This window comes from Haliotis rubra, unplaced genomic scaffold, assembly GCF_003918875.1.
Source record: "Haliotis rubra isolate DU_JTF1 unplaced genomic scaffold, ASM391887v1 Scf952, whole genome shotgun sequence".
Lineage (NCBI taxonomy): Eukaryota > Metazoa > Mollusca > Gastropoda > Lepetellida > Haliotidae > Haliotis > Haliotis rubra.
In genome coordinates, this window is record NW_025767693.1 from 103,717 (window position 1) to 131,093 (window position 27,377).

At 40.4% G+C, this 27,377-nt stretch overlaps 2 protein-coding genes across 2 annotated transcripts in view; both read right to left on the reverse strand.

The window, feature by feature from the left end:
* The window catches only part of LOC124264963, a 164,096-nt gene that overhangs the window by 84,754 nt on the left and 51,965 nt on the right, over nucleotides 1-27,377 (reverse strand). The window contains exons 6-7 of the mRNA XM_046699748.1: nucleotides 4,851-5,023; nucleotides 572-739 (exon numbers count right to left, since the gene is read on the reverse strand). Coding sequence (XP_046555704.1) covers nucleotides 572-739; nucleotides 4,851-5,023 — 341 coding nt within the window. The remainder of the gene's footprint in view (nucleotides 1-571; nucleotides 740-4,850; nucleotides 5,024-27,377) is intronic.
* LOC124264968 lies at nucleotides 6,462-26,157 on the reverse strand. Its single transcript, XM_046699753.1, has 4 exons — nucleotides 25,831-26,157; nucleotides 19,576-19,656; nucleotides 8,029-8,753; nucleotides 6,462-6,614 (listed from the first exon to the last, which is right to left on the reverse strand). The coding sequence occupies exons 2-4, from the start codon at nucleotides 19,601-19,603 to the stop codon at nucleotides 6,582-6,584; spliced, it is 786 nt and encodes a 261-aa protein (XP_046555709.1). The 5' UTR covers nucleotides 19,604-19,656; nucleotides 25,831-26,157; the 3' UTR covers nucleotides 6,462-6,581.

Sequence of the window (27,377 nt, forward strand, 5' to 3'; positions counted from 1 at the left end):
ATCCATCCATCCATCCATCCATCCATCCATCCATCCATCCATCCATCCATTCATTCATTCATTCATGTTGGTAACTAAAGCTATTACACTTCAACACTGATTGCTCATTTACTTACCCATGGCACTCCTGACAGGTTTCAAGAACTGCTCAGGCTCTGGTTGGTCAGAATTGATGGTGTTATCTCCAATTGCCATAAAAGAAATGTTTTCTGGGGAAGAAGACAATATTAGTTGCAACAATTGCCTTCTTTGATTTCAAGATGTTGATAATGTTGATAATCCTTTGTTTGATGAGGATTGATATATTCTATAGCAGAGAACAAATTCTAGCTTCCACATCAATTAACAAATTCCTGTAATACTTGTGCTCAAATTTGAGCCCCAACAATATGTTTACTCAGCCCCATGCTTATGACAGATGTTAGACAAACATAATATATACCTTTCACATGGTCACTGGGATTCATTACTTCTCATTGAATGGCAAAATGATGTTTGGCAATTTCAATAATTTCATAGTTACGAATTAGTTATTGTACTTCTCGAATGCACTGCGTTCATATATACTTACTGATTAGTGTTAAACCTGTGTCTAGTTTAGTCAAGCTCGACATAGGCGAATTCGGTCTGTGTTCAAGTGGCTTCCAGTCTGTCAAAGTTTGGTTTTCTGGTGTCATCACGTCCATATTGTCATTCGCAGATTTCAGCTTTCGTTCATGAGTAGTTTCTTCTGTTGCAACTGAAATATAAAGAATGTAATGGTTTATTGCAAACAAATGACACATGTTAAAATGAGTGAGTGAGTGTGTTTGGTTTCAGTTAAAATAATTGAAGTAAGCATCACAATGTATACTCAAAGGCAAATGTATGTGTAACACATTTGTTTATATAAATGACAAAATGTTTATAACGCATTTTAATATTCTTTATAATGCACTTAATGCTTATAAACAGGGCCCTGTCGGTAGTTTTTGTTCTGCATGCATGTTTCGTGCTTACAAGAAGCCAGTGCAAAAAAGGCATAAAACGTCCCCTTTAATAAGTGCGGCTCCAAACCTCAAATCATTTTCACCCAAATCATTGTTAAGACGTCGACGGGTCCGAAAAAAACAAATTTGGAAGAAGCAGCTTGCATTTCTCTATGCCATGGCTAACTGAAATTGAAAGATGACAAGCCACTGGAAAGCTGGAAACTGGAACACCCCAGCGCAACGTTGCACAACCATTTAATGTGCACAGGAACATATGCCACTTGTGGAGACGTTATCAACAAAATGCCGTCGTTGCAGACTGTCCCCGAAGCGGCCGTCCTTCTGTAACCAGGCCAAGCAACAATCGTAATGTTCGAAGCCCACATCTGCGCCAAAGATTCCAATCAGCCACACTGACATTCCTGGTGTCAACAGGATATCGTCAAAGACCAATTGCCAGCATCTCGCTGCACACGGGATACGTGGTTGACGTCCTGCCAGACGACACCAACGTCTACGACTGCAGTGGTGCAGACAACGTCTGTGGTGGCAAAATTACTTTTGCACCGGACTGATGACCAAAAGCGAGTTTATCGGCAAAATCCCCAAATCTGTCCCCTTTCGAACACGTCTGGACCGAAATGAAGAGGAGATTGAGACGTTGTCCAAATCCCCCAGTCAAGTTTCAGGAGCTCTGCCAAGTGCTTCCACAGATATGAAATGTCATTCCACAAGACTTCTTGTGATGTTTCAATGTCTCTATAAGGCGCAGGTGTCAAGCAAGCATCAATGCTCATGGTGCACAGACACATTATTGACTGTGTGGTTTTAATTTTGACCGTTCTCTCACTGTGAGCTCATTTGAATGAATAAAAGTTTAAAATGTGTCATTTGCAATCCTATTGTGGAATGATTTTCTTGCAATATTAAAAAGGTTTCATCATAAAAAAATCAGTTGTTAATTCACATACCTAACATATATAACTTCAAGTCAACCACACTTTTCCCTTTGAGTACATTAACGACTGTGACATGAACATGATATCCCTGTTGTCTATTCTTGTACTCCTTCTACAAGTATCTTTTCACTTAAAGAAGTTGTGAAATGCTCATCCCAAGACCTTGGAGTTGACCCGTTAGAACCTATGCTTTCTGTAAAAGATGAAAAATGGGATCGAGTGGTCACGCTCAATGAGTTGGTTGACACATGTCATCATATCCCAAATGCATAGATCAATGCTCATGATGTTGATCACTGGATTGTCTGGTCCAGACTCGATTATTTACAGACTGCTGTCATATAGCTGGAATATTGGAGTGTGGCATTAAACAACAAACAAACAATTTCTGGAACTTTTCCTTCATAGCATAAAGCACATCTATAAATCAACAGCAGAGGAAGTCTCCCATATTCAGGAAGAATCCCCTCACACATTGACTGGTTCCAAGCATCCAGTTGACATCCCATCAATCTATACTATTATCATGGAGAGAGGTGCTAAAGAATCTCAGTGATTCTAACCTTTCTGATACTGAAACATTGCAACTGCATCAGTTCTAACAAACCCAAAAAGATGTTTTTGACATAGACCGACAGGAGTAAGGTAAGACAATCTCCATTATCATTAGACAGAGACAGGCAGTGCTAATCTGTCAGGAAGCCTTTCTACAGACAGTCTGTTCAGGTAAGACAATTGAGTGAGCAAGTGAGTTAAAATGTATCGTCACATCGGCAATATTTCAGCCATATGATAACAAGAACAAATTTTACATTCATAAAGAATATACATGTATATTATATAACAAATTCAGTCATTATAAACAGGTGAGACAAGAATGTGTTAAACAAGTACAGGAAATGTTGTAAGTCACTTAGGTGTAAATTTGCCAAGCTTTCATGTTCAAGTCAATCAAGTAAAGCGCTCATACAATATACAGTTTTTACCTGCAGGATAAGCCATACAGAGTTGCTTCCCTTCAACTGTTAATCTATCTGAATTTGATAGAATTTGTGTAGCCTATTTTAGTGTGTATTTCATTATTCAATATTTGGGAAATTGTGTAATTTTCTCACATTGTTTTGATCTTTAGGATTGTGGCAGAATATTCAGGAAAACACTTGGTTTAGGTATTGTGTGGACGTTAAGGAATATTTGAGGACATATACGAGGGTAGATCAAAAAGTACGTAGACTTACTGTATTCTGGATGTCCAATGTTTGAAAGGCTTCCATTTCATTTTGAAGGAATCTTTGGCAAAGTGATATCCAAAATTTCACATATGTGGGTAATGTGGTTAATGAGTAATTAGTCATCACAACACATTGTGGTGGAACATTTCTAACAAAACTGCAGAAAATGAAAAAAGATCTATCATTTGGTACCTCTTGGATAATGGTATGCCCTCAGAGTATATCATACAAAATATGTTCAGTATAGTATTGGATGACTTCCCGTCATAATCAACAGTCACAGATTAGGATGTCTTAGTTTATATTTAGTCGAGGGCTGTTTTTTAAGGACACCCCCATTTCGGTCTTCCTAAAACATTGTGTCCAGATATTCCATCTGGTACTGTTGCCAATAGATTGTGAGCTGACACTTGTGTGACCATTCAGTGGTTAGTTTGAACCCTTGGAGTCATGTATGGATAAGTCAAAACATGAATAAGTTATGAAAGGGGATGGGTAGTATCTCCAAAACAAGCTCTTTTAGGCAACATGAGGCGGGGGTGGGGGTGGGGGTGGGGGTTTGTTTCACTTTAACAGGCGATTGAAATTTCAAATTGCTTTTTTATGAACTTTAATATCTAAGTGTGATTCTAGGGGACGTCTATCAGTCTCAAACACACAAAATATTTCTTGCATATTTTGTTTCCTGAAGTTTGTGATGCATTTATTGTAGATTTTGCGTTTTTGGAGGGTACCAAGTTAAAGGGTCAAACAAAATGGGGATGTGAGACTGGAGCATAGCAAAACCAAATTGCTTGACCTTGACAGATAATATGAAGAAAAATAAAACATAAAAATGACTGCATTTGTATCGTTTTCTTGGTATTTTTACACACTTTTTGATCGCCTCTCGTACTATTGTCAATGTCTTTTGTAGTTGCATGTCCTGTTTAGGTTATCATTGTGACAGCTTTGGATATCACCTTTAGGCATACCTTGACTAAATGACTTAGTGCTATGGCATGTAATACTTTCCATATTCAGGTCTTTTACCCTCCTCCTCCTACCTACCTTCGGTGCTACATTTTAACATCTTGCAAATAAAGAGGGTTCGCTATCCACAATAACTTCTTTCCTGAAATCCCCACAGATCGGATCACAGCCAAAATGGGAGCCAGAAGATAACATTGAAATTCAGCGCTGAAACACCTTCAACGCCAAATACGCGCAGATGGTCAAAGGAAGCGAGAGAAGAAGACGCTCTTCAGTAAAGTATAAGCATGATTGCTAATCTAAACTTTATTGATAGTTTATTGATTTTGAGTTGTTATTTTCTAGTTGCATATATGTAATTGTATTCCATAAGTACGTATTTAAGGTGAGTGTGTCAGTATGGGAATCAAACACACAACAAATGCATGTTCAAATATCTTTTGACTGGATTTTGACAGACGTTACAACAATTACCTCAGAAGAGGGGTGTTTTTTGAGGATACAATAATCAAGGTAAAAGTAACGTAAACAATGAAATATCTTATTCATAACGATAGAGGTTTATCAATGAAAGACGAATGGCCATGTGTCACTAGGTGTATTTACAATTCCTGAACTGTTGAAAGCCGTTACCATAGGTCTTCCGTTACCACAGATTCAATGTGACAATGGCACATACTAAGTATGAAATAGACATTACGTTTTTATAGGCTTACCTTTCAGAGATCCACGAACAAATTGCCAGGTCCTCCAAAGTTTGTTTATACCTTGAACCTTCTCAGAGATATCACAGTCTGCAACTATATTGACAATGTCTGACGTCTCACAGAAAGTCTCCTGTCCAAGTTCATCAGCGGGAATAATGCGATCCTGGCAAATGGACAACCTCCTGAAAGAAAATTAATGCAGTATGATGTATTGATACACTGTTCATAAAAATATTGTTGAATATTAGGAATTTGAGATCAACAAAAAGAACTTAATGAAGAAGAAATCAGCTGTTATTTTATGGAATTTGAAGAAGAATGAAGTACCTGGCACTCTTTAGTAGTGACTCTGACTTTGCAACAATTGCCGTGTGGCCTGATTTTTCTAGTCGTTGTGCGATCACAAGTAGCAGGACGTTCCCTCCACAAGTAGGTTCCCAACTCACTTCCACTTGGTTGTAGTCAATGTTTTCGGTGAGGACCCGAAACTGCTCCAACGTGAGACAGTTCAGCGAATTACCTTCCTCCTCTGTGAAAACACAATTGGTGAAAGCAATTGACATGATAAATGCAGAAGTGACTTCTTTGAACTTTTTCTCTGACATACTCAGTGTAACTGGAATGCACCACTTGGACGTGTTGACCTTGATTGTGTCCATGGCTTTCTTAAACTTGTCATCATCCTTGAGGTCAGTTTCTGTCATCAGTCCAAAAACCACACTGAACTGTTCTTTTGCATACCTTCGGACAGATGCCACAATACCTTTTGCGAGTGTCTGGTTATACTCAAGTACTCTGCTCTTTCGTTTGCTGTTTACTTTGTCACTGATAACTGTGAATACTGTTGTAGGTCCATCTGGGACAAACACGATCACATCGTAAATGGCCTCAGCTGAATTTGGTTTGGCAGCAATATTAGCAGACACTGCCATCACTTTGGCTGTGTAGGCAAAACATGTCTTGTAGCTGCTCTGGAGTCTCTGATGTATTGTCCATCGGGTTCCAGAGTTTTCATTGATGTCCAGTTTGGGATATATACACACTTTCTCTAGAAAGGAAGAACAGTGAATACATGAAAATACATTCTTTGTTAGTTTCATTTCTAATGCCGCACTCAGCAATATTGCAGAATGTGCCATTGGCCTGGAGATAACCGAGTCTGGACCTCTCAGTATTTGATGTCGTTTATGGTCAACATGTCCTTTACTGCAATAAAACTGGAAGAGGTCTATTAACTTCACATTTTCAGTCACCTTACCGGGAAAGGTCCAAAAAGCCAAACTTTCTAAACATGGGTGGCTGATTCGAACCTCTTCAACAAACATGTTGAAATGCATGATGTATTACACTTGTCATTTTGACATCAGGCACTTTACCCTACATATGATGATCATATATTTTAAAATGTTTAAATCACAGAATAGGCTCATATTAAAATCAAAATTCTGGTTCCTAGAGTAAATACGAACATCTACAAAATATTTCGATTGAACTTATCAAGGTATTTTAGGGAAATGAAAAATACAAAACGTTTGGGGCAGACGATGACTTGTTATCAATATGTTTGCAGAGATAGTGAGGCATTTGATCTATTTAATAACAGATGACACGACCAATCTTTCTACGGTGTACATAGAAACATGCACTACATACCTCCACTGAATACATGCTGTTTTATCAAGTCGGTACTGTTTCCAACCTGCAAAAGGCGTGGACGATGATGGTCAAAAGACACAATATTTACTTCTTGGATACGCGCCTTTGAAACAGGTTCTGAAACATAAACAGACTGACTGAGTTTGGTTTTATGCCTCTTTCAGCAATATTCCAGCAACATCACGGCGGGGGACACCAGAAATGGGCTTCACACATTGTGCCCATGTGGGGATTCGAACCCGGGTCTTCGGCGTGACGAGCCAACGCTTTAACCATTAGGCTACCCCACCGCCCCTGAAACATAAACACAGATTCGGCTTCAGTATGTATCTTTGAAAGTAGACCTAACTGTAAATATATGAAAAGGCATTAGAACGTGTTTGTGGGCAGTTGCAAAAAACAATTCCTGTTTCACCATGTTGAATGTTCTTCAAAATGGTATTATTACGTGACCAAGGGTGTGGAAAGGGCGCATTATAAATATGCATTTATTATTATTATCATTACCACAGTAAATTCACTTGTCTAAGAACAAGATGATAATGAGTTCTGCTTTAAGATAATGATATCTGATTTCTCAGAACCCTAATACCCATGTGTTTCATCAAAGTGGTCGACCTGTGCTCTTGTGGCTTTCTTTCCAAGATACTGTTAACTCAAGCATAAGGGATTGTGTACATAAACTAAAGAATCCACTTGGTATTACTCGTCTTATGAAGCCACGAAAATGATTGAACAAAAAACCCACCTTTCATCACTCTGTGTCTTGATTTATGATACGCCATATCTGCTTTCTGTTATAATAGAAATATTATATTGTTATACTAAATTATATTTGAATTGGGATAACATGAGCATAAATCTTTGCAACAGAGACTAAGCACTATTTTTTTTAAAACTGCACTATTTTATTCTTAAAAATTACGATAATTTTTTACAATGGATTTCTACTTTCCACTTTTGAATCAGAAGATTTTTTAAAAAGTAACATTCTATATTTGTGTTTACATACAATATGGCATTTTGCTACATTAAGAATTGTCATGATGAAAAGATAGAAATAGCTTTGTTGGTAATTACACATTAAGAGTCTGGCACGCCACTCGTTTGCGGTAAGTCGTATGCAAGATCCAGATTCCCCTGGTCCTAATTCATATGCCTCTGGTCCTTCTTTGTCATAGAACACCAAGCCATTAATGGCTGGCACTGCAACCTCAATGACAAAATGATTATTTTCAGTTGGATGGAACTTAATCTTCACAAGTTCTGGTGGCAGCGGGCCAGCTGCAAGTCTTTCGTCAAAGTAGAGCACGAGAGTTTCAGTCCCAATTTTATGTCTTATTTTATCTGCTACAGATGAGTGATAAGTTTCAGGAACATCAATTCCATCAACAACGTATTTGTGAGACGTATAGGAGTTATACTGTGTATCCTGTTCAGAGATTCCAACATAATATGAACCTCCACCATCAACCTTGGTAAAGGCACTGATGTAATGGTTTAGTCGAAGCAGATCCCAAATATGATTTACCAGTCTTTCAGGGTTGTTGAGAATGTTGCCAGTGGCATCTGCTCCTGCTCCATCTGGTTGAACTGACTTGAATTGCATACATCGACTTTCATGTAAACGGTCCAAATTGTCCAAATTGCGTATTTGAGCTGTAACATTTTGGAACAATGTCTTCCACTTCAAGAACTGTACTATTTCAGTATTCACTGGATCTACAACACCGTTGTCAAGTGGGAGTTTTGTTTTGAAGTTAACTGTTGCCACTGAGAAAGAAGGTACTACTGTCACACCAACTACATCTCTATACAAATTGTAATCTGTAGCTTCTTCAGTGGAATCTTCATCTGTATCATCTCCAGACTCACCTTCGTCATCAGAACAATCAGCTAAACAGTATAACCAATTCTTCTTGTACACTTGGATAAACAGACTTCCATCTTCAATAATTTGATTGAATTTGACATCGACAAGTTCATGGAAATGGTCCAGGTATTTATCTTCACGGTCAAGGTCGCAAATATGTAGAAGTATGACTCCTCCTCCTGAGTTCCGTAATGCTGATATGTATTTCTTGAGTTTCAGAACTAATGTATCTCGATCAACCTTCCTATCAGACTTTTTTTCTGGAAGAAGTTTTTCATTTGGCAGGTTGATAAGAACAGATGGTGCATGCAAAAACAAGAATTTGTTTTCGGCTGAGAAGATTTTATCCTTCTTCCTGAATAGTTCTGAACAGGTTTGGCACTCTGGAAACAAGACGTTAAAAGTGTAGCAGATTTGTGGGTATATCTGACATATATATCATAAATGAGATTAGATGGGGACAGATGAATATGCTTGCACAGATCGTTTGCGAACGATTACAGTCAAAGGCAATATACTATAAGCATTTGAAATATGCATGAATGACAGAGGGATGTTGACGAAGGAATGATTGTTGGCATTTAAGACTGAAGAAGAAGGATCATCATGTAGCAGGGAAAATTAGCTGAAGCTAATGTCCAGAGTTAAAGTTGTGAAATTATTAAGGGATACTGGTTGAAATATTGATCTGTATTATGAAGAATATAATATAACAAGTCAACAGAGGTGTATATCCTACAGAAAATACAATATGTATGAACATATTCATATTTGTAATAACGTTCTTAACAAATCCGATTGAAACGAAACATATTTTACGTTCCAGAATTTGCGTGGGTTTCAATACCATTCCCTGTAGAAAATCTGTGTCCCAAAATATCCCACAATGTTTCAAATTTCAGGAACAACCAACTATGTCCCTTTCCTACAGTTGCACTGTTTCATCGCGGTTGTTCAGAATGTGGAATTGGCAGCTCACGATGCAAAGTCGATGCTGTCGAAGTATATAAAAATGTACACACACACAATAACAAAGAGACCAAAAGAGAAAAGAAACCTGTAGAACCTCTTTTAAAGTTGGTTAAGTCAAAACACGAGGGGAAATAATTGCAATAAACCTGTTGTGTCCCAGCCAACTGCCATCCAAAGTCTGTCTGCCCTGCATGAATAGTGTGTAGCTGTTCCTACTGACAAGGCTTCAAATAACATAACCATTATATGTTAACATACCTACATGAACTGTTTGATAAAAAAGCTTGGCACGGGGGATATATCAAATAATGCCACATAAAAGGTCTTTATGTTAAGTAATGTGCCGAAACCATTCATTGTTACCATCTACTTTTGACTTTAAGAAAATTACTATTTTGTACTGGATTTCAACATTCAATAAAATCCGTACAAAGAGATATACTGCCTGGTCCGGGAAATACATACAACCACATCCTTGACTCAAAGATTAACCTTTACCCTTAATCCAGGAAGAATTTTCTCTGTAAACACAGAAAGTATTTGATACAAGCGGGATCAATACCACATAGATTCTCTTCAGCTTTAACGTTACACATCACTATCACACATGACAAACTAGAAGAAAAATATTCATTTCTTGATCCATGGATTTCTATCCTAACAGGTTCAGAACAATTTGTCCAAAATGATAGCAAACGTCTTCTAGAGTTTACTTGGAAATTAATATGTGAAACTCTGTAGTTTTTCTGATCACCAGAAAATTGTGGTCACATGAAGGGTTGCATTTCACAAAAGAGCATGCACTGCATGCACACTGGGTGGTTCACCACGGTTTAAATGGGTGGATGCATCAGTTACCCTTCAAGATGGCCGCCACTGGGTATACAAAAATATTGCATTTCACAATAAAGTCGCAAAGATTTGTCGTATTTGAATGGTCTTGGTGTCAAAACATACATTTTTTACTAATAGAATCCGAATTTTGAACTATATTTCTACTCTCTAGCTTCCTTGTACAATATCAGTCCCGGAATCATAATTAGGGTAAAAAGTGACGACATATTATTGGATTGAAATGTACGCAGTAGGCTTACACTTACTGTCTTGCCGCCTGGATGACATTATAACTAACTTGTCCTCACCGTAGATTTCAGGCCAGAGCCACTTGATCTACTTGGCTACTGCATATATTGGCTAGTCAGCAGCAATGACTGGCACCTGCCCGGGGTTCAGAAATGCCACTATCTCCTTGATCTTGTCCATAACATGCCTGACTGTAGCAAATGAGTGGGCCTGGTCTCACAGTAGAGGCAAAAGTGAAGTAATGCTGACATCAAATGGTTTTCCTCTCTTCTATGAAGCATGGTGGGCTGACCAAGTCACATTCACTGGCCCATCTGTCACAGTGACCTTCTCCAACCACGCATACTCCATTGCCAGTTGTGGCCTTAATAGACTGGTGTCTGGGTATGTCACACCATTCTGGGAAGGAGAGGGTTTCTTGGTGAAAAAGGCGGGTCGGACATTGGTGAAAGAGTCCGGAAGTTCTGGAACAGTCTTCACTTTCTCTTCTCCAAACTTCAGTTGTCCATGCTCTTCATCTTTGTTTTCTTTGGCTGGGTGCTGGAAACCAGGGATGCTGGTTCCATGGAAAGAAGTGGTCGCTGTCGTTGCAGTGGGATTGTGGTGTATGGTGTCCATGGCTGAAGTGGTGAACAGCCCTTTTTGCAGGACTGGTGGACAGACCACCCCATTTTCCACGTACTTGTTGACTATATCTCCCAGCTGTGCATATATCTCTAGCCCCCTGCCGTATGCATGACATGCTGATTTCATGCTCGTTTAGCATTTCCAGCAACGTTCTCTTTCTGGTGTTTGTGTAGACTGGGAATGGGGTTTCTTTGTCTTTGGAGTGTCTGTGAGTTCCTGATCTTTCTTTGAACCTTGCGTAGGAGTTGTACTGAAGCAGCTGAGCAATTGTTAGGTCTGTCTTTGATGCACCAAACCTCAGTGGACATTTGATATCCGCTCCGTGTTCAAGCCTGTCACAAACTGAAGAAGAGTGCACACCTCATGGAAAGTTCCGTCAAATATGGACTTGTGGTGCAGCATATGTCTTCTCAAGATGTTAGTTGCTTTGCCAAGGATAATAGCTTCACTACAATAGTCAGAAGCTTCTGACAAAAGCCCACATCTTTCTGGAAAACCAGAAGAACACCCCGTCCCTGTTTGTGAGCTTCCAGCTCAGGTATTTGTGACAGCAGGGTTTCTTTCAGTCTTGTGGAGTCGACAGCAGGTGCATCTACACCATCTGTTCCAGGCGCCGGGCATACAGACGTACTATGTCTGCAAGTCAGAAGCAAAATGGTATTTTAGCTCCTGTGCAATTGTATCTCCGTCGTTGTATCTTGCAAGAAGTTTTCCATCATATTAAGTTTGGGCACATTCATTTTCCAGGTAATGTCAGGATGGGTCTTCTTTGTCACATATGAAGCACGCCTGACCTTGAGGCTGGTTCTACGCAGCTTGGTCTGGCATTCTACTGGCTTAGCACTTTCTGCTCTTCTTTTTCTGGCTCTCTGAAGTGTTGTGTTATTGAAAATAAGGCGACAACTATGGTGATATTGCGCCTTGCTCCTCCTAAGAGTTTCTTCAATGCCATCACAATCATCAAGTCAGTCTGGATCCAGAACAATCGGCATCTCATTAATTGCGTGAAACAGAGGAATGTTAGTCGCGGTCATAGTGTAGCCTTCATGTTCTTGTGGTTGTTGAACACTTGGTGACTTGAGCTCTTCACATATTCTTCTTCTTCATCTGGCAAAGACAACACTTGCTCCAGTCAGTAAAGAATTTAGACGGTCCTGTATCTGTATTTGCCATCTTGGTGAATAGTTATCCGGGTATCACAATAAAATATTTATCTGTATTTAGTGAATCAAGGCCGAGGGGTTATCCGTTTACCACCTTGATCACATTCACGCACAATATGGTATGGGATATGACTAGGTTCGGGGATAAAAATATATGACCTACACCTTGCCCAATCGTTCATCCAGTATCATTTAAGTCCCAAGCGCTCTGTACACCAACCAGGTATCGACATGCAAAGCAATGTACAGCCCCGTTACCCTTGACTCGGCTCTACCACACCCTGTCAGTTCAGGCGAGGCAATCTAACTAAACATCTATGTTAAACCACACTAGCTAACTGATGCGGGGCTAATTAGATAGCATTTAGGACACTAAACTTATTATTTAGCTGTACTAAGCTAATTATTTAGCTGATACTGAACCCCATGCAGAGTTTCATAACAACGGTGCCACCAGTGTGCCCTGGTTGTGCGCTGACATCCGGTCAGTTGAGCTACTACTCTATACCATCCACTGCAAGTCTCTCAACGTCCAAATGTCTCAACACCCACCCCACACCCTCACACTTCGTGTCATGTCCAGCTTGGAAGCCTTCCACAGAAAGATGCTACACATACAAAACCTCAAACACAACTGCGATATAAATTACCATGCATTTTAGCAGAGTCAGACGTAACACGAACCTCTTATTTCGCAGAATGTTAGGGTTTTGGGACTGATAGAAGGTACAAGGAAGCCAGTGAATGAGTCCAAGGTTCAAACTTCGGATTCTACATATTCAGAAATGTATGATTTGAGGCCAAGATCGTTCAAATAGGACAGGTCTCTGCGATTTTATTGCGAAAAACAATATTTTTTAATATTCAATGGCGGCCATCTTGATTTTTTAGCTGGCTAGCGGGTTTTATCAAAAGAGTAATCCCCAAGGAGTATGTGTGCCAGTTTTGGTGCTTGTTTCCGGAAGTGAACGTTTCTCAGTTCAGTTATCTGCTCCAGTAGTATATATGCTGGACCCATTACCTTGTTCTACCACCGCAAATTACCCAACATCCACATGAGGGAATTGACAAGCGAGATAACTTGTGAATACCCTGAAACCAAATCTACATGGCGTTGAAGACATTATTTCAATACTCATTTTCTTGCAAGCTCGATCATGACCAATGGGAATTGCTGCAATATTGCTGATACTGTCCAAGTCACCAACACTTTCGCCGTGTCAGTCCTTTCTCATTCTTTTGGAGTATTTGATTGGACAAAACCGCCTTTTGACCGGTTTTGCCTGTTACACAAGCAAACCACCTTCATTCCTATTTTAATCATTTAAATATATCAATTAATTCAGGATGTAGGGATTTTATTATTGTGGAGGCTCTTCATGATAGAATGATATTGTGTACTTTTGCACATGTTTATGGTGAAGTATGTCAAGGCTAATTATGACATATAAAATTCCACAGCTGTTTTATCACAGAATCACAAAGTCGAAGATGATTTTGAATAGCAATCCAAATGATTCCTCCGCCAGGATGAAGTCAGCTGGTCCTAAGTGTGAAAATGATGGTTTTCATTTTGCTGCTCAGGGTCAGTCACTTCCCACATGTAATCGCTAAAATGTGATTCTTAAAGAAATAACAATATGAACCGTTGACTTTGCAATGAATTAACTGAGACTGTCCAAGACCTTGTCAGTGGTTGCCCTTCATCAAACATCATATCTTTAACAACATAATGGCATGGCTCATTGCTTCTACTACCGTCTCCTTTTTGATATAGCCAATGCAATTTATCCATGCTATTGAATTTTCTGTCCCAACGAGGTAAGATTCAGGAAAAGCATGCTAAATGTGCAGACTTCGCCTTTGGAATTTCTCGCTTGCATTCCAAGTACAATATCCTCAGGCTCCCCATTGTTCTCAGTGCACTTGGTGTGGTACCTCCTGATGCCTTGGTGCAGATCAGAAGAGTCCCCGGGTTCTGCACCGGGAGCACAGCCCTTCTGACACTTTGGGTAATGCAGAAGGCTGCATTCTTGGGGAGCCTTCCTATTCTCCGGAAAGTTCTTAGTGTGTTTGACAAGGGAGAAGTCACAATCGCTCTCTGGGCTGCGTGTAGAGGTGGCTAGGGCCCTGAGCTGATGATGAGCCTAAATAGCCTGACTGTGCAAGGATCACCCAAACATTTCTGCTGCATACTATTTGTTAATCTACCTCTATAGATGCACTACAATAAAAACTCATGGTGGGTTTGAAGAGTTAGTAACAGTTGCTCTTGAAAAGATTGATTTTCAGGTGAGATTTTTGAATTTGTGGGAAAGTTTCATGTTGACAGGTAGAGAATTCCACAGACATTGAGCTGCACGTCGGAAAGATCGCTTGCCGAATGAAGTTAAGCAGATCTTGGGGTCTGTTCACAGGAACTTATTCTGGCTTGGATGTATTCTGTGTAGACACTTATAGACAATGCAGATGAGCTTACAGTCAATGCAGGGATCTGAGAACAGGAGTTATGTGATCTGACTTGGATTTTAAAGAAGCAATTCGATCTGGTGTATTCTATTTTTGCAGAAATGGATTAATGAGGGGTGTTGAACTTGTGTGTAATTGAGGAATGCCGATTCATGTTGAGGAGGGAGAGAATTTGGTCCCAGAACAGAGCCTTATGGTACACCACAAGACAAGAATGCCTTCTTGGAGAGTTTTACTGCCACTAGCACTGCCTGACTTCTGTCATATGCAATATGAACGAGTTTTCTATTGTGTCCCTGTGAAGACAAATACATCCAGACCAAAAACAAAATTGTTCAAACACAAACAATTGTTTTAAAACATATTTAGGGTGCTTTGTTAATCAGTGTCAGCAAACCCAAGATAAAGGAACAAAACTTATGGTGCCATTCAAGGTTTGATTTGGCAAATGACCCGGCTTGCACTTGCCACTACCTACTTTAATATATAGTTAAATGTCCTTTTCAACTATACTGAACCACACACGAAATGTCGCATCGATAGTGGTTTCTTAAAGCACACACTTTAATTCACTCTCATTAACAATCAAAACGGAGGATTGAGTCCAAACTTGACAATTATGGTAAACACATTTTCGGGAATCACATTTAGAGTTCACACAAACAAAATCACCAAAAATGGTACCATTAATATGCCTCAAAGTCAGTATTGTGTGTGGCCTCTATGGGCATTGATGGCAGCATTGCATCGTCTGTACATGGAATGAATTAGCCGGTTGATGAAGACCATAGGCACTTAGGCTCCATACTCTGTGAAATGCCTGATCGAGTGTAGCAGCAGTTGTCGGCCGTGGGTGGTGGTCATTCAGTCTTCTTTGAATCGCATCCCGAAGGTGTTCTGTTCAACTCAAATCAAGACTGAGTGCAATCTATTGTAGAGTTTGGATGCCATGTGCAATCGATACACCGACGAGGGGGTCCGGCCTCTACTGTTGAGAAAGGGCATTTATCGGTACGAGTACATGGATGACTGGTCGGGATCCGACGAAACGCGATTACCTCCCATGGACTGCTTTTACAGTCACTTGACCAACTCAGTCATCAGTGAGGATGATTACTCACATGAAACAAACGTGTGGGATAAAGTGGGCTGCAAGACTTTAACGGACGTCAAAACGGACATGCAGCTGCTAGCCAACGTCTTTGATATCCGCCAGGCCAAATCCAACAACAAGCACGTGGACGGCTACGAGCAACCCATCAAACACATACTCTACCTCGACGACAACAACCTGTGGATTCGAGAGGTGCGACGTCAGCATGATCGGCGACATCGCGAGCATCCTCCAGATTCGAGCGTCAGCTACATACTCGAAGTCTACTTGGACTATCCTACCTGCTGGCTCCCGAGAGGTTGATGCTGAACCGAGACTGGCTGTGTCAGACTACCAGCGACACTTGCTGGGCAAAAAAGGCAAACTGACGGATCTGCTAAAACTGGCCACCAGCGATTTCGAAAAAAATCTGTACAAACTCATGAACAACTCGGTTTTCGGCAAAACCATGGAAAATCTGCGAAGGCGAGTTGACTTGAAACTGGTCCGAGCTCACAAGGAAGAAAAAATCAGGAAGCTGATAGCCAGCCCGGCATTCAACCGAAACATGATATTCTCCAACCACTTGGCAGCGCTGCACATGAACAAAAGCCACATCAAATTCAACCAGCCTGTTTATGTTGGGATGTGAATCCTGGACTTGTTAAAACACCTGATGTATGACTTTTTCTAGAACGAACTCAAAACGGAGTACGGCGATCGGTGCGAGGTGCTGTACACGGACATGGATTCGCTGCTGATGAAAACCCACCCCAAGGACGTGTACGAGGACATGGCGAAACATATGCGCCTGTACAACACGAGCCATTATCCCAAAGACCATCCGCTGCACAGCCAAGTCAACAAAAAGGCGCTCGGAAAGATGAATGCGCAGGCACGCCAATCGCAGAATATGTAGGCCTGAGACCCAAAATGTATTCATCAAGAAAACCGATGACGACAAAATCAGAAGGCGAAAGGTGTGAAAAAATACGGACCTTCAAACACCAAACGAACATGCTGAGAAGTGAGAAGCACGCGATATATAGTCTCAGAATTAACAAGACGTCGAATTAACAAGTATGCCCTGACCATTGTGGATGTCACCAGTCGCTTCAAAGAACCTGAACCATTGATGACGAAAGACTCGTCCGGAGTCGCAAGTTCATGGGACGAGAGTTCATGGGAGCCGTATCGCAGCTGTTAGCCAAGCACAAAGTCGAAGTCAGCCGGGGTACAGCTGGAGCGCATCAAAGCCAAGCCATAGACAAGAGATTTAATTGCACCTTGGCTGAGCGGCTATTCCTCCACCACTACTCCCAAGATTTGATCAATCCCGACTCATGGGCAAGAGACCAGTCGAAGCCATCAAAATGAAATCCGTCACCATCAAATCGTCCGGACCACCTGATGCCAAAATAGAGAAACAGCTACTGGACAGGATCAGCATGAGGTATTTGTAACAGCCGGGTGAACACGAGGGAGATAGCAGAAAGCGTTCAACGGATCTAATCTGGTCGCTGAAACCCTACAGCATTGACTGAGTCGATATCCGAGATGGTTAACCCAATCTGTATTATCTCAGAGATGACCATTCATCAGAGAAGAATGACAAGTTGCTTCCCAGCTCAGTGTAGCTCTGCGATTCACTTATCGATCACCGTACACACAGTGTGAGAAAGAGAGATGGACAGCCGTGTATAGATTACTATGATTTAACATCTAGCTATCGGAGCTGCGGTGGCTCAAGTCACAGGTGACTGTGGAATCCATCTTATATTGTAGAGCAGCGCAACTCGACAATGTGAGTTCGTATCCCGGTGAGGCCTCTGTGGATGTCTTGCAACTTGCAATTTCGCTACCGCAAGGCATCAATAGCATATCAGAGAAACCTTGCACAGGTGTCTTCTGAGAGGGGCCCTCTCAATACGAGAGGTTAAATGCAGTCGCCACAATCCCTTTGGGAGGAAGCTGCGGTAATAATGACAAACACGCCTAAAACTTGTAAAGCACAATAATGCTATTCGTATTGATGGAAATGGTCTTTCTTTACAGAATAACCTGAGCATTTAAATGATGGATATAGTGACAGACGATACATTGCTTTGTTAGCGCCATATTTTTCCCAGATACAAAACTAAACGGCATCACTCCAAACTGTATTTAGAGTTAGCTCCCTTCACAACTCGAACCACTGATAATGTGGTTTCTGCCTGTTGGTAACGTTTTCTTCACTTCATGCTCTCGTCTTCGTGTATGCGCATGTTTCGCCACATACATGTTTGGAAAAGAACAAGAAAAGATTGCTAGTTCAGTGTCTCGAAAATAGTAGCCACAGCAAGTACAAAACAAGGTATCTGTTCCCCGTCACTGTATTCCTTCCGAATGAAAGTAATGGGTCCGCAAACATCCAATACCCAATACCAGCCTACCAAACGGATGTCATTTACAGTTAGCGTTTTACTGTAATATACATGTACACATATTTCGCTTACTTTATCAGTAGTCACATTTTAATTACCAATATGATAAACAGGCCTTTTGAAGTCATGTAATATAAGTGTCATTCACCTTAATCTTTTATTCACAATTTATAAGTCTAATTTTGTCACATATGCAATGACAATGTTAAAAGTTTGTGGAGACTCGTGGGGTGGTCCAAGCATCATGGTGTGGGGTGCAATCGGTCTGAACCGGATAGTTGGCACCGTGGTGTTCCAGAATCTCGGCCAAGTCATAAGACCCCCACCATGTACCACATTTTGGACGTTACAGAAATCACATCTTCCAGCAAGACAACGCTCGTGCCCACACTGCCAGAGCAACATTGGACTTCCTAAGACAACATGGCATCCAAACACTACAATAAGCTGCACTTAGCCCGGATTTGAGTCCAATAGAACACCTTTGGGACGAGATTCAAAGAAGACTGAATGACCTCCAACCAAAGCCGATGCAACGTTTTCATCGATGCTCGAGGCCACACACAATATTGACTTTTGGGTATTTTAATGGTACCATTTTTTGTTTGTGTGAACTCTAAATGTGATTCCCGAAAGTGTGTTAACCATAATTGTCAAGTTTGAACTCACTCCTCCGTTCTGATTGTTAACTAGAGTGAATTGTGGGCTTTAAGAAACCGCTATCGGTGCGACATTTCGTTTGTGGTTCAGTATATTTCCTTTGGATGAACGTTTTTTAAAATCTGTAGCTGATATCACAATACACGTGGTTCAGTCATCAGGGGAAACAGCAAAGAGCAACAATGATGAGTGACTTCATGTAACATTCATTCTCTCTCAACTCAACTAGGTAAATTGAACTCACTGAGCCGCTGTGCTGACAAACTGTATGAGTATTATAACCCTGGTCTAATGGAGGTTGACCAGCACTGGTGTTCCACATGGTCCAAATATGGAGCATTGATGAAACATCTGGAGTAGCATAAAGCCCTATTGTCCTTGGCTTGTGACGAGCTTCAGATTTGTTCATTTATATTAAACAACTATAACTAAAGAATTTATATGTTTTACAGTTTTGGAAATCGTACGTTATTTTCGAGTATGACTTCTTTGTTCAACAGTATAAATAATGCCAGAACGGAACAAAGGAACAATCCCAAAGATTCGAAGGATTGGGAAAGCCAGTGTATTGCCGCATGAAGTGTTCATTGTTCTATTAGTTAGTATTATTTGTCTCAATTATGATGAGTTATTCTTCAGTGATGGTATATGATGGCATGTGCAACATTGCCCTAACAAAGGCGGTGACGTCACAAAGAGTAGTGATCTGTTTTACCTGATATTTCACGACCAGCTTCTGTCATTGTCCATCAAGAACTTTCATGGATTTCAAAATGAGATGGTTCATTATCCACACCTGAAAATTATGAAAGGCACCTTGTTATATTCAAACGACAAAACCATTTCAAAGAAAACCAAAGATGGTAGTAAGCATTTATAAAAATCATCAGACTTGTGAGGTTATAATGTATTTTAAGTGGGTGACAACTTGCTTCACCACATGTTGTTTTTTCTTACAATTCCCAGTCCTCAGTTCGGACACTATGATGTTCTTAAGCAAACTATTTGAATCACTTAAATATTGTTTCAGACAGACATGAAATGACACACAAAACATGCGTGTATCTCTTCGACATTAGCCTTACAGAATTACCTTTAAATGAATATATCGTAGAACAAAAACCCTGCTTACAGATCCGACTCAGAGGCCACTCTAAGTTCACGAATATATTTTAACAAGAAATCAAATTAAAATCAATCAAATTAAAAATTCAATGATAAAAAACAAATTTGGTACACTTTATGTTGCCTTTTTGTACATGAAGCCTGTCCATCATGGAGAAACTTTCAAATTGAATTAAATTTCTGTCTTGTATTCAGTTATTACAACGAGCAAGCTTTATGTTACAGTAAACCTGGTTATGGGCGCAATGGTTGGTGGGAGTGCTGTTCATATGGGACGAACCATTTCAAATGTAATTGAAAAGACATCATTGTCATACATAAATCGTTTTTCATTCATTATAGCTGCTTAAAGACTCAAAGGGCATTGCGAGATGCTTTTTTTAGTCAATACGAGTCACATTATCTGTCTGACAAAGAAGAGCTCACTGAATATTCACTCTTGGAAATGCAGCATGGTTACAGCTGAACATATGTTTATGCAATACAAACGATTCATAAAGGCAGACAGCAACATCGTAGTTGTCCTCTTGACAGTGAGCTGGAAATGTCCACAATTACATTCCTTAATGGCTATAGTTAAGTATGACTTTCTGAATTCAGGACTGTCTGTCCACATATTCCAGCTTAGTATAGTAGTTGCAGTCGAAGGCTATTCCTTGAAATGAGTGAGTTTAGTTTTACGCCGCATGTAGCAATATTCCAGCAATATCTCGGCAGGGGGACACCAGAAATGGACGTCACACATTGATCCCATGTGGGACATTAAACCCGGGTGTTCGGCGTGAAATAGTTTGTTGTGGAGCAGTAAATTCAGGCGGATGAGAAATCCAGACGGCCTATAATATTAATTTGACACTAATTTATATGAATAGCTTAATTAGACAGTAACTAAAGAGTGATGGGGAATGACAGATTATCTTTCCCGAGTGAAACTAATTACCAGTGCGTAATTCTCAAGCCTTTGCGATGTTTCCCATTTGTGTAGATCCATACATTGGATTGACTGGTAAAGACTCGAATATTTGCAGACCATGTACCTGAACATGGCTCAGTGCGGAGTTAAACAAGTTAGGAATGCAGATAACAAGTGCTGTCGTTCAAAACAGACACAAAATGACGCCGTTAATGTTGTATAAAATGGCGACGTATAAAGTATTAAAAAATGTTGCATAAAAAAGGGGACGTTTACCATCTACCTATTATGAGGGGTCATTTTAAGCACTTTGGCTTACCTAAAATGACACTGGGTGATGTCAACATTCAGGACATTTCCCGCAGAATTCAAAATTGTGAAGTGTGTGTCTGTGCTTAACATATTTTGATTTTTTTCCGGCTTCAAAGCTATGGTTGAATTGAAGGGGAAAACATGTCCTCCTGGCATCCAGGCTGTTACATATCGGCATTAAAGAAATTACTATCTATTATATTCTCACATTTTGTATTTCTTATAAATGACGGCAAAACAATTTCAGCACATCGTTTTATTACAGATAAGGTTGTAAAATGTTATCTTTTCAGAAAAGAAATTCGTTTGAAAACGTCTGTCCTTCGCTTCAGCAATTTTACAAACTTTTTTGGCCACAGTTGCATAACAATTATCATTATGATGAACGTAACTGTGTTTAGGAAACATATATTCAGTGAACTTTACAATTTTATGAGTTCATACTTCCATAAACGCCAAAAAAAGACATATCAAGACCGATTCTTATAACTAAATACATCAAAATTACATTTAAATGTTCAAGAATTTCTAATGAAATTATTAAATGAAAGAAAGCTGCAGATAACCATCATGCAAGACAATGATAAAACACAAGCCCACCCATTCACGTTTAAACCAGTCAAGAGTATCCTATTGAAGGAGGGTCAAGGATGACTTTTAATGAAGTATTCGTGGTCATTTCAATAACAATGTGGTCTAATTTGTAGATAAACATAATAACAATGCACATACATTGACAGGTGACAGCCTGGAGTCGATAGCTTGCAGATTATGCATGCATCTATGTATTCAGGTATCATCACTTCGAGGGAGTCGTTGTTATGAGCACCTAGGCTAAGGTATTACTTTCTTGATTTTCGTCTCCGAGCAGCAAAGTCACCTGACATGGATTAAGTCATAAATATGGCGAAAGTGAGTTAAACATGGACCATGTGTCATGTTTGGGATGACACATTCCCTAAAAAGTCCAAAGACAGATAGTCTAGATGACATACTATTAAACAGTAACAAGACAGTAAACCTGAGAGTGTTAATCTTGCAACTTTTCTTGGTGGTGTTGAATTACTGTCTAGACACTACTATAACTATGAGTGCTATTATTACTACTGTACATTCAAATATGACAATGCAGTAAGTCATATGGTCAAAGTTTCAGTTTGATCTGCTTTTATGAATCTTTTGAATTACAAAAGCACGTTTAACGTCGTAAACACGTTACATTTCAGAAGGTGAAATGCTTTCCTTTATCAACCATGTCATCGCTGGGCGTGGGATGCGAGTTGACTGAAAGCTAATTTGTATGGAATACCTTCTCCCATTAAAATACGACATCTATCTGACAGCTTTAATTTTTAAACTATATTTGAGAAGGGTTCCTCCTTTGTGTGGTCTCTCATTATTATTGCATTCTTAAACATATTCTCAATGAGACCACGGAGACTTTACGTTTCTGATAGTCAATAATTCATTCATGTCAAGCAAGTCAAGCCTTTGACGTTCACCTCGATTGAGGTTGTTTATAAGTTGTTTGGTCAACACTACAACACTCGGCGTCAAAAAAAAGTAGTGTATGGTAGTTTTTATTTATAGATTTAACGCATAAGTGACAAACATGATCATACTTTCCACATGTTGACTTGCTCAGTATGTTTCCGTGTCTTGTCAGATGAAAAGTTTACTTTCCTTTGCATGTGTTTGTGATGCGTGCTACTAATGGGGACTGATATTCTTACCCTTACACATTGTACAAATTTCCTTGGGCGATCCAACATATAAAATTATCCTTGGTGGCCTCAATCGCCGTGATGTATTTGCATTATTTTGCAAACCAACAAAATTCAAATAAATATCATGCAATCAACAAGTGTATTGTAGGATTATAAACAAATACTAAGTACAGCGACACAAAAACAATCACGTGGCAGTACAAAATTCAATGGCAACAGAATTGCAATGGCAGTGTGAAACAAAATAGCAGCGGTAGCAGAAATAAAGTCAATGAAAAAAATGAACTTGCAGCAACAGTGGACAAGCAAAATACTCAACTATTGGTCTTCCTGTTACGCATATCACGCCGCCATGGTTGCCGGACTAACCGTAGGTTACGCTCGCTTGATGAAAATGGTTCTCAAACAGCCTACGATCAAACTCGATTTCAACGTGCAGGACATGGGCATGCTCGTCATGAACTTAGGGATGGCGATGTCCACCAAAGACATTCTCGTGAAACAAGGAATTATACCAAAAAATATTTTGAAGTAATATTATGCCAAAAAAGAAGAATGGCTACGATCGCCATGATGGTCGGTGGTGCATTAGTCAAGGCCCTCGCATTTTCAGGCAGCAATTATCTCTTCTCCAAATTACGAACGTAGAACGCGGTCGAGGTGGAAGCGGAACGTAAACATCACGATTTGTCCTTGGAGCAACTGCAAGCCGCTCAAGCCAAGTACGCTAAAGGACACGTGCAGAGAAAACAGTTCATCAACGACAAACTCGCGCGCGAAAACCACGCCGTCAAAACGTTCGAGAACGTCGACGACGCCATGCGAGAATACTATCTGCTCACCGGCAAACGACTCGTATCTCTCGGCAACGACGAACCCACCCTCTCACAGTTTTACACGCCTTACCCAAAACAGAAAGACCGGGAACTGATTTTCATAGTGCTGGGTCTAGCTGCGACAGTGTTGATCGCTAAACAATTAAATTAATTTTTTTTTTAAATATATTTATGTGAATATAGAAAAAAGATGGGAAGGCATGCACCATAAAACTGCAAGTACATGCTGCGGGAAAAACCGAAACCTGCGGCAGGAAATGCACCACTGAATATTGTGGCATACACATGATGTCCATACGAAAGGGTTCCGTGAATAACACGTGCGAAATGTTTTGCGTGGGCGTGAAATGTGATTATCGTCGTTGCAAAGCCCACGGAGCGGGACTTGCCGGAGCGTGGGACAGATGGCAAGAGCATGAAGCCTGCGGGATCTGTTAGGTGGTCGTTCGATGCGACGGGCAAACAACCGCTCCCGTGGTCTACAGAGATCCTGACGCGGCCGAACGATTTCTCACATGCTTGCAAAACTAAGAGAAATTCATCAGGAAGCAGTTGTACACCATCGCCCCCATTCACATGAACCAAGACGAGTGGCGAACTCATGAGAAGTCTATGAATTGCCACGTGTGCGACGAACCCCTGAATGGGGATGTTGTGAGAGATCACTGCCACGTCACCGGCAAGTACCAAGGCGCCGCTCACAACGCCTGCAACCTGAAACTCAAAATCAATTCCAAAACCATCAAAATTTCTGTTGTGTTCCACAATCTTCGTGGGTACGATGCTCACTTGATCATGCAGGCCATCTCGAAGGTCGACGGCAACCTGACGTGCATCCCCAACAACATGGAAAAATACATCTCGTTCTCCTTTAACGGTCTGAAATTCATCGACTCAGTTCAGTTCCTGCTGTCGTCTCTGCATAGCCTGGTGAACGCCAACGGCCCGAACGACTTCGACATCACCAATCAATACACCGACGCCGAGACTCGACCTCTGCTCCGGAAGGGCGTCTACCCCTATGAATACATGAACGATTGGTCCAGGTTCGACGAGACGCGATTACCTCCCATCGACCGATTTCACAGCAACTTGACCGACTCGGCCATCACCCCCGACGATTACGCGCATGCCCTCAACGTGTGGGACAAACTGGAGTGCAAGGCTTTGGGCGACTACCACGACCTGTACCTGCTGGCCGACGTGTTCGAGATATTCAGGAAAATATTGGGATGCCTTGTTGAAAAAGACGCAAATTGAATTGGAATTGTTAACTGATTATGACATGCACCTTTTCGCGGAGAAAGTCTTGCGAGGCGGGATTTCCATGGCATCCAAACGATACGAAGCCAACAACCAGTACGTTCCCGGACATGACTCGACCAAACCGACCAACCGCATACTCTATCTCGACGCAAACAACCTGTACGGCTGGGCCATGAGCCAATATCTCCCCACCGGGAAAATCGAATGGTATAAGTACACGATATATGAGTGAGTGAGTGAGAGTTTAGGTGTACGCCGCTTTTAGCAATATTCCAACAATATCACAATGGGGGACACCAGAAATGGGCTTCACACACTGTAAACATGGTTTCGCTGATGAAGCCTTACTGACAAAGGAAAGCTGGTAGTTCGATCCCCTGTCGACGAGGAAAGGGTGCCGAGCCCCTAGCTCATCGACGAAAGCAGCGCCAAGATCATTGAGAATGTACCCATGTGAAGATCCGGGTTAGAATCTTGTCGTAAGAGGCGAGTAACTGGTTCGGGTGATCAGACTCGCTGACTTGGTTGACACGTGTGATGGTATCCATAGATCGATGTTCATACTGTTGATCACTGGATTGTCTGGTCCAGTCTCGATTATTTACAGATCGCAGGAATAGCTGGAATATTGCTGAATGCGGCGTTAAAACAACCAAACCAAACCAAAACTACCTATAATGTGTCTGATAAAACTGCCATGTGTTAACAAGCACCTGTAAAACCCAAGGGGTCAACGTGTGTTAAAGAATTGTGAAAAGGAAAAACAATCAAAACAAACAAATGATACATACTGTTTGAAATTCAGAGTTCTCTCTGTGACCACAGCCGATACCTGTCACAGCGTTACCGAAGCTCCTTCCAGGAAAATTGTGTGCGTTCCCAGTCCTTGTGTTGATACTATTGAGGAGTACATGTAGTGGGATTGATCTATACAACTTCCCTCTGTATGTCTTGACTGGCGATAGAGAATGTTCATAGCTGTTGACACATTTCTGGACGTGAAATCTGTGTTACACAATCAGAAGTATCAATACAAACAGTTTGCGTTAAGACTGCTGACTGTTGTCACTGTGTCGTGTCTATTCAGAGCTATATTTCTTAAGAATACTAAAAGCATTTGTTCCTCACATATTTGTGCTGTCGTAAGTTTATGATGTACTAAATATAAACATTGAGTCATGCAGCTTGAATGTTGCTCGACGGGTACAATCAAAGTTGCACAATGTTAAACGCGTTGAAATCTTTAGTTATCGAGTAAAAAAAAAGTTAAATGACTGCGCAATATTTCATTTTATGCGAGAGAAAGTCTGATGTTTTAAACTTCAACAGATAAATATTGTGGTCGCCCATGTACGTAAAACGGGGGCTGAAAGGTTCTGAGTTTGAGTGCGGTTGACTGCATCGGTTACTAAATATACTGGACAACAATAGTTAGAGATATATGCAAATTTTGAAATTATGAATAACGATCTATATATTCATTGACACACAGATAAAATATCAATCATAAAAATACCAATTTCCCTAACTTTATTTGTCCAGTATATTTCAAGCATAATTCCCATCCGAGTTCCACAAACTTCTCAAGAAGATGCCTAAATGAATGAATGTAAGTGGTGTAGAATGTCTCTCCCTGGACTTGTACAAATGTCTGTTTGTTTGTTGGGGTTTTGCGTTGTTTTTTGTTGTTGTTGTTGTTTTGGGGTTTTTAGTTTGTTCTTTTTGGGTGTGGGAGTGGGGGGTGGGGGGTTAGCTTGGGTGTGTGTGTGTGTGTGTTTAGCCTAGTGGTTAAATCGTTCGCTCGGCACGCCGAAGACCCGGGTTCTGTTCCTCACATTTGATACAAGAAGCGGCGTAGAACAATATTCACTCACTCACACACTCATAAGATGTTTATTGTATGAAAGGCCTCCCATATACATGAGAGTTACAGTGATATAGCAACATTCTATATTCACATAGATATTTAAGGGTATGCCATTCGTTTTATAAGATTTGTATTTGCTAATGCATGCTTTATATACTAAGTCAATTGAACAATTAGCTTGTAACAAAGATATATATGGATACAGGGGTTGTTATGCTAGTAAATGGTCTGGTATATATTTCTACCTTAATTCGTGATAACAAGGACATATCAGTGCAAAATTAATTTCATTTTCTATTCCAACGTTACATAAAGGACAATAACGGTTTTTCTACCCTCATGAATCATTAAAGATAACAAACCTGAACCATGTGTAGAATATATACAATAACTACATTGTACTTTCTTATTTGTGCTCTTCCTTTCTTGAGTTACATGTTATTTTAAATGAACCATTTTTAAAAATGTTTC

Excerpts from the sequence above, each read along its gene's own strand:
- LOC124264968 (XM_046699753.1), bottom strand. The coding sequence starts at position 19,603 with ATGACAGAAGCTGGTCGTGAAATATCAG. Across the intron at positions 8,754-19,575 it reads AGCTGGTCGTGAAATATCAG|AGTGCCAAACCTGTTCAGAA; the intron begins GTAAAACAGATC and ends TCTTGTTTCCAG. Across the intron at positions 6,615-8,028 it reads TCAACAACCCTGAAAGACTG|AACCTGTTTCAAAGGCGCGT; the intron begins GTAAATCATATT and ends TTTATGTTTCAG.